The sequence below is a fragment of the Oryzias melastigma genome, linkage group LG1, assembly GCF_002922805.2.
Source record: "Oryzias melastigma strain HK-1 linkage group LG1, ASM292280v2, whole genome shotgun sequence".
NCBI classification, from domain to species: Eukaryota; Metazoa; Chordata; class Actinopteri; order Beloniformes; family Adrianichthyidae; genus Oryzias; species Oryzias melastigma.
Window position 1 is genome coordinate 20,502,917 of NC_050512.1, and position 15,218 is coordinate 20,518,134.

At 38.9% G+C, this 15,218-nt stretch overlaps 1 protein-coding gene across 4 annotated transcripts in view; it reads left to right on the forward strand.

Annotated features, from left to right (window-relative positions):
* pax5 (paired box 5) overlaps positions 1–15,218 on the forward strand; it is a 57,407-nt gene that overhangs the window by 28,147 nt on the left and 14,042 nt on the right. For 2 of the 4 annotated variants that reach the window (XM_024290174.2, XM_036212968.1), the window contains exons 6-8: positions 797–981; positions 9,837–9,969; positions 14,964–15,065. In XM_024290174.2, the coding sequence (XP_024145942.1) occupies positions 797–981; positions 9,837–9,969; positions 14,964–15,065 (420 nt within the window). The remainder of the gene's footprint in view (positions 1–796; positions 982–9,836; positions 9,970–14,963; positions 15,066–15,218) is intronic. The other 2 variants (XM_024290175.2, XM_036212969.1) reach the window with 1 other exon arrangement.

The window sequence follows — 15,218 nt, forward strand, 5'->3', positions numbered from 1 at the left end:
AGTTTGGCACAAATGAATCAGTATTTTCAGTCCAAATGGAAAAATTTATATAAATTTAAAGCCCCCTCCCATGCCTTTTCACCTGTCTGTCATATCATAACCCAGACACACACTTGAAAACGCGCCAAACACACTGACCCCCAGGACTAAAATAAGCTCTCAGGAGCAGTTTGGAGCGACGAATTGGCTCTATAGCAGGGGATTTTCACCCTTGTGCCTTTTTTCTCTTTATCTTTTTTTTTGCGTTCTCTCCTTTCTAATCATTTGTGGCCCGCGACTCTTCAGAGTTCTTATAATTGTCTCGTTCAGTGCCTCAGCCTTGCAATAACTGCAGGAAACGAGAGCTCACAGTCTAATACTGATACCAAAGCAATATATATTTGTGTGCATGTGTGTGTATGGGTGATACGACAAGCGAGACTCTGAATTCTGTTTATAGGAGAGGAGGCTGTACTTTTCAGAGATCAAGAAGGAGAGGCTCTGTCTGCTTGGTAATGGATTGTATTTGTATACCATTTTCTCTGAGTCTCCACTATCAGCGAAATCACTCAATCCCAAATCAGCTCACTGGAGTTAATTCAGGTCCACTTTCTCCTTTTTTTGCATCAATCTCAGGGATTTATGTTATCAACCTCTGCCTCCTGCATTTTACTATCATTGTTTATTTCACTTTCTCTTGATCAGATGAAGACTAATAAACACTTCTCTGCATTTTCTCACTTCAATATTTTATTTCATTCTCTGTTTATAATCTTTCCATTTACCCCCCCCCCTGTTTATTTATTTTTTTATCCAGGATTGCAAGAGTCGCCACTGGCAAACGGGCATGGCCACAGTGGGCGGGACTTCCTCAGGAAGCAGATGAGAGGGGAGCTGTTCTCACCACAGCAGATCGAGGTATTGGACCGCCTCTTTGACAGACAGCCATCCTGTCCAATCCAATCCAGCACTGAGCTCTATGTGAGCCCTGACTCTGGCAAGGTAAGGGTGAGGGCATCGTGCAGGCTCTGGGCTCAGGGCGAGTTTGGGAAAAGTTAGAGGTTTTACATGACTGAAGTGTGTTCTGTTGAGCGAGCAGTGAGATGCAGAAGACAAGTGGTCATGAAATACAGGTGGATTCTGGGTTTTAAGGTCAGACTGGCTTCACTTATCCTTTTATCTCCAGTCAGGTTTCCACTTGTGTTGCAGATGCAATGACTTGTAACTTTTTGGTAAAAATTTAGAATAATTTTTCAGACATGTCATTTTTGACACAAATGCTTCTGAAGCTACGCTCACACGTGCACTCGGCAATGAATAGAGTAGAAACTCATATAAAGCAGCAGACTGGTAGCACACCTCTCGCAGCGTCGCCATCTTAAAATGACACCAAAAAAATAAAAAAAAACGTAATATAGTAGTCATGTAAATGTGTGTTTTGGACTTCCACGTTCAAAACTTTTGTTCACGTATCACTACGTAAGTTTCTATGACCGTCTTCAGGCTCTACATTCAAAATGTGGGGCCACTGAACGCACATTGAAAGTTAAACCAGGCTGAACTTTGACCCCAGGAACTTGGATTTGGTAGTGATGTATGGATAGCGTGGCATCGTTTCAAAGTTTATCACAAAGGAGAAATTAATAATTCCAGTTTGTTCCTGGCCGAAATGATATGACACCAAGTCTTTCATAAATCGGAAAAGAGCCGTGAAAGAAAAGGCCTGGAGCAAGATTCAAGAGATTTGCACCACTTTGACAAACATCTACCAATTGTAGGTGGATGTGCCAGTAATCAGTGCAAAAAAAAAAAAAAAAAAAACAGAAGAAGCTCTTCACTGCTCATTTGGGCTAAATGCACTTTTAAGAACCTGCATTTAGCGCATTTTTGAACATGCGTCACATGACCGGTTGACACTTAAACCTGTTATTTACAAGAGGCAAGGCAGTGAAAGGTTAATGCAGCAATTCTATATGGATGCCATCAAAAGAACAGCAACAACAACTGCATTAAAAAAGCTTAAAAAAACTAACTGTTGTCACTTCTTGCTTTTAAACCCTTGTGTCATCCTAGAGATATTTACATTGGGAGTGAGGTCATCTGAACCTCAGTCCTGCACTAAACTTTGTTTTTCAATTATTTCTTATCTTCACTGGTATCTTCAATCCTGTCCACCTTTTTCCACTTTTGTTATGGGAGAGATCACACATCAATATAAGGGTGGAGTCACATGGACTCCATACGATAGTACGAGGGTTAAAACAGATCCAATAAATTCTGTCTTTTTAATTTATAGTTTTGGTTGATGCATGAGTGTTTAGCTTTGATGTGTGTCAGACAGGATCACATAAATATAAGTTTTATTGGCACTTTAAATTGTATGAAAAGTGCTATGAAAAATTCCATACTTTCATTTAAAGACATTTCTAAATAAATTAAGCTGTGACATTAGTTGTAAATATAGACTTTGTTGCTGATCACCTGGATCAGGTATGTTCAATCAGAAAGTGAAAGACACAACTTGACCTTTTCTTCTTCGGTCTGCAGTTATCAGCTGTGAGTAAGGCAGGAAAAGCTGGAAAACTAGCAAGGCGGTAGATCATGAGGAACAGGATTCTGGACTGGATTATAATCAAATTCTTTAAAATACGCATTGCAGGATGTAGTTCTGGAATCACCGTTCGCATTAGCCTAATGTAATAGTAACCATAAATGTTTTTTTTACACTTTTATCAGCCCGCTTTGCCTTGTCATGCCATGTCAATCTTTACAAAACCACACTGCACAAAAAACCTCCACTTTTCTTCCATGTTGCCTCTGCTCCTGCTCAGTTAAAGATCATCAAATGTGGATTTCCGCAGTTGCCTGACGCGCCGCTGAAAGCTCCTCTCGCCTGACAGACTGGGAGATGGGACAAAGGCAACTGGGTCTATTGATTCTGTAATCTAGAAACACTACAGGGGTTAATGAGCAAATTGACCCGGCTCTCATTATGACCTCACTTCCTGCTGCTTGGGGAACGGTGATGGATCTGCGTGGATGCTGATGTACATGGCAGTGAACTAAAGTGTGTGCAAGTAAGAGAAAGAAATTTGGAAGAACAGGGAACAAGGGTGTGCCTGCACGTCTTAACGTTTCGGCTAAATTGACCTCCGGCCCTTTTTCTCCGGTAAATTAATGTAAATCTGAGTGGAATAGACAGATATAAGTTCCACTGTGAATAACAAAATGAGAGCAAGCGATTATTTGCATTCCGTCTACCTTTTCTCAGATGTTTTCTAATCTGCTGCCCTCCAGTCCACATTAAGGGACTATTACCCCATTGTCTCCAAATGACACATTTGTTTCACTGTGGCTTTTTAAAACTTCAAGTCCGTTTAGTCAATTGCTGTCAAGGACAAGAGGGCAGACACTTAAGAGGAGTGAGGAAATACAAACACAAAGCAGCCTTTAACCTAACGTTTGGCTTTTTAACCCATTCATGTCCACCTTGCTTGCATTGGAAGTCTTGTGGCACAGGGCAACATGTCGACAGGGATCGACTTGTAGAGCCTCTATAGACTGAAACTGAAGCCTATAATACCTATGAATCACAGGTCAGAGTCGTCTCTGAGCCCGGTCAAGCTGATGAGGTCGGGGGTCTGGGATGGGGGCTTTAAAAACCCAGGTCGCAGTGGGGTCAAACTGGCTTTAGGAACAGCATTACAAAGAGATGCAAGCACACACACACAAATCACTTTCAGAGTCTCCACCTCCCTCCCTGCTTTTTCCCAGCGGGGCTGATTGACAGTCGCACTGCTTAACGCTGACACTCCAGCAGCTCCCGCTCAGCCTCTTTGGTATTTGGACTGGTACTTGTGGGGTTGTGGTCAATAGGGGTCATTCTATGTTGTGAATGAGAGTTGAAAAAGAGCCTGGAAGAAACTATCCTACTAGTGGGCCTGTGCTTTTTATTTTTTTTTTGCTTCAAAATTTTCTAATCAGTTGTACTAAAATATCATCATTGTTATTTTAAGCCTGCTCTGAAATTTTCAATAAAGTACCCAAATCTTTAGTTTATAATTACTTTTCTATCGTTTATCTGAAAGTTATTCTGGAGACAATTTTTTTTTATAAAAAGCAATCTTTTTATCTCATCTCCCCCTCACAGCTCCCTAGTAGTCTATTAAGCCACACTATTAATTTATGTGCATGCGCTCATATTTTTGTCTGCAAGTGTGCCTGTCAGAGAGTGTTCATTTGAATTTCCCTTCAATCACTTCCTATTATCCAGCTGATAAATCAGGAGGGCTGCCGGGCCCCACAGCCGCCCCTGCTGCCCCTGCTGCCACGAGTCCAAGTCCCTGTTCAAAACCGATCAATCTGGCAACACTGGGACAAAGAAAACCAGGAAAAATAGAGACAAAACTTATTTAGACATAGCATTTCTCAATCTGATGTTCTAAGTCAAAGATTGCTTTTATGGGTAAAATGTTTCTTTCCAGATCAAATATTTGTCATTTTTATTAATTAACGATTTTTTTTATTAATTTAATTTGCTTAGCTTACCACTAAAGTAAATTTAACTGCGACTAACTTTCCTTAGGTGAATTGACAGACTTGAGTGCTCCAGTCTAAATCATATCAAAGTGATTGTTATTTGGTTACTATAAGAACTTTTTTAAAGTTTTCATTGGCTCTCACAAGAGCTGAGGTCTGCTTGGGTTGTCTGCAAAATAAATATCCTCCCCACTGTTGCCACGCTCAGTTTGAGCTCAGATAAATTCCTTCCCTGACAATCCCCGTCTCTGTTTGTGGGCCACTGAGGGAATTGTGTTTGTTTATAGCCGAGCCGTTTTCCATCAGGGGTACACAAGACAATGTGGCGAAAGCGACAGAGGGAGGCAGACAGAGAAATGGGAGCTATTTGGAGAATTGAGAAAAAGGAAAATACTATTATGCAAATGATGAAAGCCAGCATGGCTGGTCTGTGTGTGTGTGTGTGTGTGTGGGGGTGTGTGTGTTTGTGTGTTCTGAAGGGACGATTAGGGCTCATCTGTTATTGATGTGAGTTTTAGACTAAACCATCGCCATATCTGAGTCAGCAGACACTTTTTATGTATTAAAGGTATTTGGAAAAGATCTGAAATGTGACAATAAGTAATGAAAAAAAAATTAAGCACAGACTTAAAAAAATTACATTATATGGCATATAAAATAATGTATAATAATCCTATGAGAAGCTTATATCTATTCTTGCATTTTAAAAAAGAGAGAAAATATCACATTTTTAAAAAAATCACCTTTATTTTCCCATAAAAAAATATTTTGAATATAACGAACAAAATCTATTCTTTGAAATGACTATATATCTAAATAATTGACTTTAAAGAGTGTGAGACAAAGCACAATTTCAAAATATTACAACAGCAGACTGTGAGACTGGAAATACATTTCAAACTTTCCTAAAAAAAAATATTCAGCTTAAACTTTTTATTAACCTCATAAAACTTTAAATTTGGCAACAAAAATTGAGAAATTGCAAAGAAAATCTACTTTATTCTATTTATTCCAATGCCATGACTTTAATTGGCAGTTTTTAGATTAACTTTTAGCTGTTAGTGTTTCTTGTATCTTTATTTTTGATAAAATCATAAGAATTTATTTAAAGACCCATTGTGTTTTGGGTGGCTTTAACGTGTTATTGAAGTATTTTTTTCTCGAGGAAGGACATATATAAAGCAAATTATGATTAAAATTGGATTTCTAAGAATTTCTTTATTCAAATCACTGTGAATCAGGAGTAGATGAAAAAATTCAGTTGGAAAAACTAAAAGGTCCCTGCTCCGCTCCATTCTGATGCATCCACTTGCAGACAAATAGATCCATGTACGTCTTCATTTTCCTCATCTGAGCTGGTATCTGGCTCAAAACTGTACAGCTGGATATCTCCAATATTGCTCACCATTTTTGTGGTGCTACACCTGTAATGTTAGGTTGGGATTGTGAGGGGCTGTAAGTTAGCTGGAGAGCAAGTAAACAAAGGGTTAGGTGAATTGCTGATGAACTCCAGTTGCTCTGCAGAAACTATGTCATAGAATACGGCACAAGTTTTTTTATTTTGCCTAAAAATAGTATAATCATAATTAAAAGACCACTGGGACCGCTTGGGAACGGAGTGGGTCTTTAACTTGAATTAGTCTGTAGATGCAAATCCTCACCTTCCTCTGTGCCAAGGCTGGCTTTATTTATTTATTTTTTGACCAAGCCCAGGTCCTGGTGCCCTGTCGAACAACTTCTCCCCCCCAACATTACCAGCCCCCCCAGTCCAACCCCTTCTCGACCTGGCAGCTGCGTCTCTCCCCTTTGATGAGGGCTGATGGTGCTGTATGAGTGGTGGAATTGACAACATTTACGGGTGCGAATGAGAATAATCCATCTTCCTTAGCGGGCCTGTCACCCCACTGGCCAAACTTCATCATGGCCAATTACCACAGCAGGCCCCTTCTCCTCTGCTAACACTGCTGCCTGGCCTTCATCTACACATTGATACATGAACAGATTAGATGTCATTATAATAAGACAGAGTGTGGCCAAGACAGGAGGGTGTGCAGGGATGCCATGTTAGATTGGGTAAAAAGAAAAAAAAAAATGGAGGTTTGATGGGTTATGTGTGAAAAAAAAAAGCTGTAAATGTGTCGAACGTCCAAAGAGGGGCAGAGAGAGATGTGTGTGTGCAGTGTACAGTGTAAGCTCTTATTTGGCAGGTCACAGTCCAGTGGTTGTGTTGTGTGATGACGAGCGCAGGGGTGTTTAAGAGGTCAGTGAGCACAAACAAACGGCTACACTTACACCTTACACACACACACAGATGCAGACGTATTTAAAGGGTCAGTGCAAAACTCTCACCTCGTCACCTAAAGGAAATTCTGATTTGTGTGGTGTGTGCACAAACACACACACATACACACGCTGGTCAGCAGTGGTACACTTGAAAAATACAGAATTTGTTCACTATATTCATATATTGTGTTGGAAAAATCAGAGTTGGAACCATGCTGTGCAACAAATCAATTTTATTGATAAATAAAATTTTTTTGCTGCGACTATGATCACATAACCCAAAATGCCAAATGAAAGTTTCTCAGCCAAATTAGGCAGGTTTGTAATTAGGAGGTGGCAGACACATTTTTACACGCCGAGTGGTGGCTGCTGAGGTTTAAAAAAAAAAAGTTAAATTCTTATGGCAACCAGACTATTTTTCTCTAAAAGTTGACATTGGTCAGTGGCCGCCCGGCACATTTTGAGGTTGCACGGTGGAGTGCGGTGACAGGTGGGGAGAACGCCATTACAAAATCAGGCAACAACTGTGCAACCACAGGTCGGTGGCATCCAGAATAGCCGACCAGCGGCAGCTCTGTCTTGACGATGTGTAAATGTCTTCGGATGGTGGCCATCCATATCAAGTGTCACCGACCGCCAGCCGCCTGGTAGCGCTGGAATATAGGCTATAAGAAATGGGCCATTCTGCACACCTATGGCCACTGTTTACATTTACGACCATGCCAACGATTTTCAAAAAAATTGGACGGTTTCATGAAATCTTGAAGATCCTGCTAATGCCTCCCTATCGCGTAGTGACAGTTGTATTTGTGATCGAAGCATTAAGAAGTTCTATTTTTGGAAAAAAAATATTTTATTTACCCAACACATCCAGCCCGCCTGTTTCTCGCTATGCACATGCATTAAAATGGCAGCAAGCAAAGAGATGCTTGTTCCCAAAATAGGAACAGTTTCATCTGTTCTATGGAATCGGTTTGGTTTTTTGAGATCAGATTTCAGTTTTCTGTAAGGTTTGGCTCACAACTGGAGCTATAGTAACTAAATAACCAGCAGGGGCGCTCATTTCAAATCCCCTTTCCAAGACCACAGTTCCCATCGAGGTCAGAGATGATTACAGAAAAGTGGTCCTAAGTGGACAGATCATTTCCTTTGACATGAGTGCAGCAGCCTTGAGATTAATTCAGCGGTCAATCTATATCTATGTGTGGTCATCAGCGTCAAAGCACATCACTTTAAATCACCACACACTCCCTCATAATCTCTCACACACAGAACAGGTCTGGGGGACAAAATGATGATGGATGGGTCAAGGCTTTGGGCCGGGGGGTCAAACACAGGTGAGAGGACAGTTTTCATCATCTATCCATTTAGCTGCTTTCTGGATTGTCTGAGTAGAATCTGCTTTAGGATGTTTTCTTGCAAAGCCATAAATGAGGAAATTTATTTAAACCTTTTTACGAGCAATCAAATAATTGTATAAGGTAGGTCTCTGTAACTTTTAACACAAAAAGAGCCATGTGGTCCAGTTTCTTAATGACCAAAAAGAGCTGCAAAGTCCCACCTCAACATTTAGGAAAATACACTTTACTTCTGTTTTTGTGGCAATTTTTACTTCTTTTATTTTTGACAGCAGCATACAAGTTCCTTTTAATTTCAAATAAGATCTTCCTGTTGGGGTAGATTTACTTGAAATAAAAAGGCAAGAAAGTGAAGTCAAACATTGTGCTTCAGTGAGCTTTTTCTTTTTTCTTTACTTCTTTACTATTAAACATAAACATGATATAATTGGTTTAGAATACCATTGATTTTTAAATCTACTTTTGTAAATGCAATTATTTATTTCAACCTTGGAGAACAAGAAAGGTCAAATCTGGCCTCTTCTTAAAGTATTTTACATATCTTGTTTTACATTTTTGTAATTCTCTTTTTTTTGGCTTCTGTTAATTGCAACTATCCAAAATAAAAACCAAAATTAACTTTAAAAACCAAGAAGAAAATTGTTCTTGGGTTCTCCAGGGTTACTAGTGTTTTGCATCTGAGCAGCAACTAGATACTGTTGTGCGGCATAAAAACAATTTGTTACTTTGTGTCCCAAAGGTAATATATGAAAGGCTTAAAAAATCATGGTATAGACCCTTTAAACTATTCTAATAATAAACCACTCACAGTAGTCTCAACCCTTTTAACACAATTTTGTTCAGCTATCTGACATAACATAAAACTTAATTACCTAAAGCAAATTAGCCAAAACTACAAACCCATTATTTATTCAAATTGGTAACACTTTTTCCTCAAAGCCAAAAAGCCACAATACAGGGATAAAAGAGCCTCATTTGGCTCCGGAGCCTCAGGTTGCAGACCCCTCGCTCAAGGGAAACCAATGTACACAAAGCAAATCTAATTAACGAAAATCCCGTATTTATTTTATAGCTTTTTGAGATTGCCACAGCTGTATTTTAGGATTTTCTTTTGGTCCAAATGCATGTATTCCTTAGTTTATCACCCTATCCTCTGTGTTTAGTTTTGAACGTCTATATGTATGTGAGAGAGTGTTAGGAGGGGGTCTATGTGTTTGTGCGCCGAGATGATCACAGTTCTTATTGTTGTTGGTATCTAGGGAGACAAGAGGCTTTTTGTTAGCTATGGTCTGTGTAATGCCACAGGGTTTCTGGGTAAATATATGTTTGCTGTGTACGTACTCTCAGAGTCTGAGGATGAGAGGGATGAAGAGAAAGCGTGAGCTGATCCTGTGGTTATAGACTGTTGGACTTGCTTGTACAGTAAATCCCTGTCTTTGTAAACAGATCAATAAACTCCAAACTGCAGGTGGAGGTGTGTTGTGGATGTAAGTGAATGTGTGTGTGCTCCTGGAAAAAGCTCATTTACCCTTACACATGGCAAATGTGTTACATTGGAGAAATATTGTTATCCAAGAAAGAAAAAACACATATTATTGTGTCTTGGCCACAAAATTAATGATTTGGATTTACTGATTAGTAATGACTTTTTTCTGTTCATTTTTTTCTCTTTTGCAGACATCAGATTACTCGGCCATGGCCTCGCTAGCAGGTGGACTAGATGAAATGAAGAACAGTTTAACCAATCCAGGCACAGGGGCGGAGTTAGGATCCAGTGTTTCGGGTCCACAGTCCTACTCACTAGTTCCAGGTAAAACAGTAACCCAAATATTTGGTATTGAACCTTATTTTGACAAATGTGTTCATAAAAAAATTGATTAAAGTCTCACTCAAATAAAAATTCTGTTTTTGGTGTATTTTAACATGTTCTCAGCATTTTTTTAATGATGGAGTGGATTTATCAAGAAAATTAAGATATCAATTTGATTTGTGAATATTTCTTATTCAAATCATTGTGAATCAGGAGTAGACAAAAAATACAGTTGGTTAAGCTTATAGCTGTAACATAGAAGCTACAATCAACAAACGAAAAGCTCCCTGCTCTGCTCTATTCAGATGCACCCACGTGCAGACAAACAGATTCATGCACGTCTTTGTTTTCCTTGTCTGAACTGACATCTGGCTCAAAACTGTACAGCTGGATAGCTTCAATATTGCTCAAAATTTTTGTTGCACTTCTAATGCTGGGTTGGGGTTGTGAGGAGCTGTAAGCTAGTGGGAGAGAGTGTAAACAAAGGGATGATGGGAAATGAGTACAGGCTTAACTTGCAGCAACAGTGCCGCCCACAACATGGAGGGGAATTTCTGATAAACAACAGCCGCTCTGCAGAAACGATGTCTTAAAAACGGCACAGGTGCTTTGGATTTTGGATTAAAAAAACTGCAGAGTGGGCCCCTGTTTTGAGAGGTGGTTTAACAAAAGGGTGTTTGTGGCTAAAGTTAAACACACAACATTCGATAGGAAAAATAAAAAAATAATTTTTTAGTAAGATTTGGCAACCATTTTTAAAATTCTTACAAGATAATAGATATAAATCATACCTTAATTCATATATTCTCCCCATTTGAATGCCTGTTTTTTTTCTTTTTTTCTTCTTTCTTTACTTTTGCTTGCACTTTCTTCCTTTTTATGCTAATTGTCAAAGTTGTTCACATATGCTGACTAGAATTCTGTTCTAGCAGGTGAATTTTGTTGGTGTACTTTTGGAAATTAAAATAAAATTTGAAAAAAAAAACCCAGCATAATCATTATTAAAAGACAACTAACAACTCTTTTACCATAGATCAAAAGATGATCAAAGTAGGACTTTACTTTTTTGTTCTTCAATTAAGCCAATTAGTCCAAATAAAATAAAAAAGTCAGCTTTTTCTTAGTATATTTCCTTAAAGTAAAATTGATTTGCTCTTATCTTTTGGTCTTTTGACCTTGAGGTTATTTTTATAAAATTCTAGTAAAATATATAAAATATAACATTACTGGTTTCTTCATATTAAATGTTCATAAAATCATAAACCAAAACACCTAGCTGCTAAATCCCATTTTCAAATAACAGAAATTCATCGTCAGAAGATTGCGTTTTCCCTTGGTAATGACTAAAACTACATGATCTGAGTGCTCAAAGAGCTCACTGCTCCAGATCTCAGGAGAGGGCTCGGAACGGGGAAAAAGAAAGGTGGAAGGACGGAGGAAGGAAAAAGGTAGAGGCTCGTCTGTTCCTCTTTTCCCATTTAGGGGCACTGGGAGAGCCGGTGGTTAATTAAGAGCAGACCAGGGAGCACTTGGACAAGGCTCCTGCGCTCCCATCTGTAATGAGGGAAATCATTGATCTGGGAGTTTGGGATATCTGGGAATGGGCTCGTCAGAGCCACAAAGGGATATTACCTGCGCACACCCGAAAAGAAAGAGACAGGGAGTGTGGGAATAAGATGGCCTGATAAAATTTCCATTTCTGCTTATGCATGCTAACCCACACATTCATATTTACATAGACATGCACACACTTCAGAATATTCTGCATGCATTTCCCTGCCTGTCTAGAGCTCCCTCTAGGGGTTCACACGTCTGCAGGCTTGATGCAGTGTTACTGCATTTGTCACACTAAAACACACTTTGTTTAGGCTTTCTTGAATCTGATTTGTGGTTTCTGTGTAATGATTGACGCCTCCATGCCTGACACGTGTAGCTCTGAGTTTTTATTGAAGTTTAGGAGTTTGAAAGGCCGAGAACAAAACAGAAAATCACATAAAAAGTGCGCTCATCTCCGACTCCGAGTGAGAATGGAAGAGACTTGTACTTGTTTGTTGACCTCTAAAGCAAAGGATAAGAGATACATCAATACAACTGGCATACATATGCACAAGCATACATGCGCACACACACCTCTCAGAGGATCTGGCCCTGTCTGCCCCCTCTAAGTTGGCTGTAGAGAGTCCATCTCTCCTCTCTTTCCACCCTCTCCTTCCCTCTCCACCATGCCCTGTGCACTGACCCTGAGCGGATGAGTAGCCCGTCTGCACTAATGCCTCGCTGTCGCGTCAAACACAGAGAAAAACTTTACTACACGAGACAGGAGAGAGGAGGCAGAGGGGGACAGAGGGAGGCTGAAGAGAAGCTCGGGTCTGCAGGAGAAAACCACATGCAGGGCGGAGGGGTGAAGAGAGAAAAATATGCAGAGATAAAAGGAGCTTTGGTGGACTTATGGTTTGCTATACTGTCCTCCCTCCCAGCAGTTCTTCACTGCATTTCCAGAATGGAAATGTGAATATTTAAATATTGTCTAGACAATGGTGTAAAAATAGATCATAGTTCATTATTAATTTAAATATGCAATGATACCTCCTTAAATGTTTTGTCAGGGATATCATAAATCCGTCAGAATGAGTCCATTGAATGACAGCCAACACCATTTAACTGGATTTGACTCAAATCTGATTATATTTGTTGTAAAGACAGTGTTATGACAGATGATGGTCATTCAGATAGCAAGTTGAAATTGTTTTAGAGCAAACATTTGAAAACAAATCAAACGTTTTACGGGTTTAGTCCTAATTACCATCTTTAACACTTTACTGCCTTTTCTGAATTCCTCTCTATGTTGCGTGTCGTTTGTAAATTATAAAGGTTATAATCTAAAAACTTTAAAAGCTGAAACAGTTAAAGTCTCACTTCAGTCATCTTCTGATATATTTTAAAAGCATTCCCAGTTGTATTTTATTAATAATTGTGCAGTTTTTAGCCAAAATAAAAAAAAAACTTTTGTCATTTTTCCAGGACGTAGTTTCTATAAAACAGCTCTGAGCAACTCTGCCCCACTTCCCATCATCTATTTGATTACACTCTCTCCTGCCAGCTCACACCTCCAATCTAACATAACCATTTTATTAACGAAAAAGATGCATTGATGTTTTTCTGAGTCATAATCTTAAAAAAAGAAGAAATATTGTCTCTGGTACTGTCTTGGAATATATTGGGATCGTATCATAACATATCGTATCGTAATATGTATTGTATTGCCAGACTCTTGCCAACACACAGCCCCTCAGACCCCCTATCTAACATTACAGGTGCAACAAAAATGGTGAGCTATATTGGAGCCATACAACTGTACAGTTTTGAGGAAAATACGAGCCAGACGAGGAAGACAAATATGTAAATGGATCTATTGGTGCATCAGAATGGAGTGGAGCAGGGAGCTTGTGGCCTGCTGATTATAGCCTCTACATCCCAACAGTATTTTTTCTTGAAACATTTAAATAAAAATAACAATCAGAAATGTCTTAATGATCTTGTAGTATAATGACAAAATAATCTTACTGTTCTTTATGAATGTCTTCCATCATGAGAAAAATAAACTAAAATGCAATTTTTTACCAAAGTGGGTGCTTAAAATTCACATTTGCATGAAAATGCTTGCATTTTTATATTAAAACATGTTAACAACATTAAAACACGTTAACAACTGTTGCTAAGGTTAACAATTAAAGTCATTTTTTTTGTTAATTGTGATTTTAAAAACTCTACCTTTTCCAGAGGAGAAATAGAATATGACTAATTGCGCCTTTTTATGTTAAATGATATTTGTATGTATTTTAACATACAATAAAAATAAGTTAGATTAATAAATAAATTGCTTTAAAATCTTACTCACTTGTTTACACATATTGAGAGAATCAGTGAAGCTCAGCTACCCCTAAAGCCCAATATTACCATATGGCATTTTATTTCATACATTTTCTGTTGAAAGTCACAAAAAATAAAAAAATCTAAAAACACAAATTTATGCACAAGATTTAAGCTCCTACAACAATCTTTCAAAGGCCAAATAATTGTTTAATTAACTTTTTCTATATGCGGGTCTTTTAGGGTTAAAAGCTAAAATTACCACTATTTCACTACAGGTTTCCTCCAACAATCTTTATCTAGTTTCAAAATATTTTTTTCCAGCATCTTTTATGATCTCTTCTCTCATTCACTTCTCCTCCATCCCTCACTAAGTTAGCGCTGGTTAAGTGGAGGGGAAGTGAATGGGATTGATGGTGTTGGATCCTGAGCAGTCTATGATGATGATAAATGTGTGTGTGCGTGGAGCAGGAGGTGGGTGTTGGTGCCGGTCCGTGTGCCGGAGTGTACGTACACGATGATGATGATGAATGGAGGGCACCCTCTTCACACATTCCCGGTGTCTGCTGCGTGCAAACACAGAGAAATGATTTGGGGCGACATACTGTCATGTAGTCTAATGCAGTTATATATCCTATCCACCAACTGACAGACAGAGGAAGAAGAGGAGGAGGAGGGGGGTGTAGTTAAGGAGAAAACGGCGAGTCTGTAAATTAATAAATGCCAGCGGATGGAAAACAAGGAGGGAAGAAACAAAAGAAACCGGCATGTCCTGAATGAGCTGTCAGGAGGTGAAGCGTTTTTCAGATGATGCTTGTAGGCTTTTAACTCAGCAACACGCAATTTGAGTCTTTAGGATAATTGCTTTCAGGGTTGGAAAGCAACAAGAAGGTCATTTGCAGCTTAATAATGGACAATAATAAATATCACAAAAGGATGAGATAAAATTCAGTATCACAAAGGAGCTCATTCTTAACCGTTTTATGGGTCTTTTTTATCTTCTTGTCAGGATACGCTCTAAAAAAAAAGCCTCTATGAAATATGAATATTTAACAAACTGAATGTTAGAGTAGATCCTGATAAAAGATCAAGTTGACAGCAAATGTGTGATTTTGTGGTTGCAGGTCGAGACTTGGCAAGCACAACTCTGCCAGGATACCCCCCTCATGTCCCTCCCACCGGACAGGGCAGCTACTCCACCCCCTCCCTCCCCGGCATGGTACCTGGTAAGAATACTGACGCACAGTTTTGCACAAACATGAGAAAATATTTATCTTCATTATGACTTTCAATTGTTTTTTTGTCCTCAAAGAGCTTACAAGTATTTTTTTTAAGTATCTCAACAACATTACACATAGAGACATTGCAGTAATCCCTTT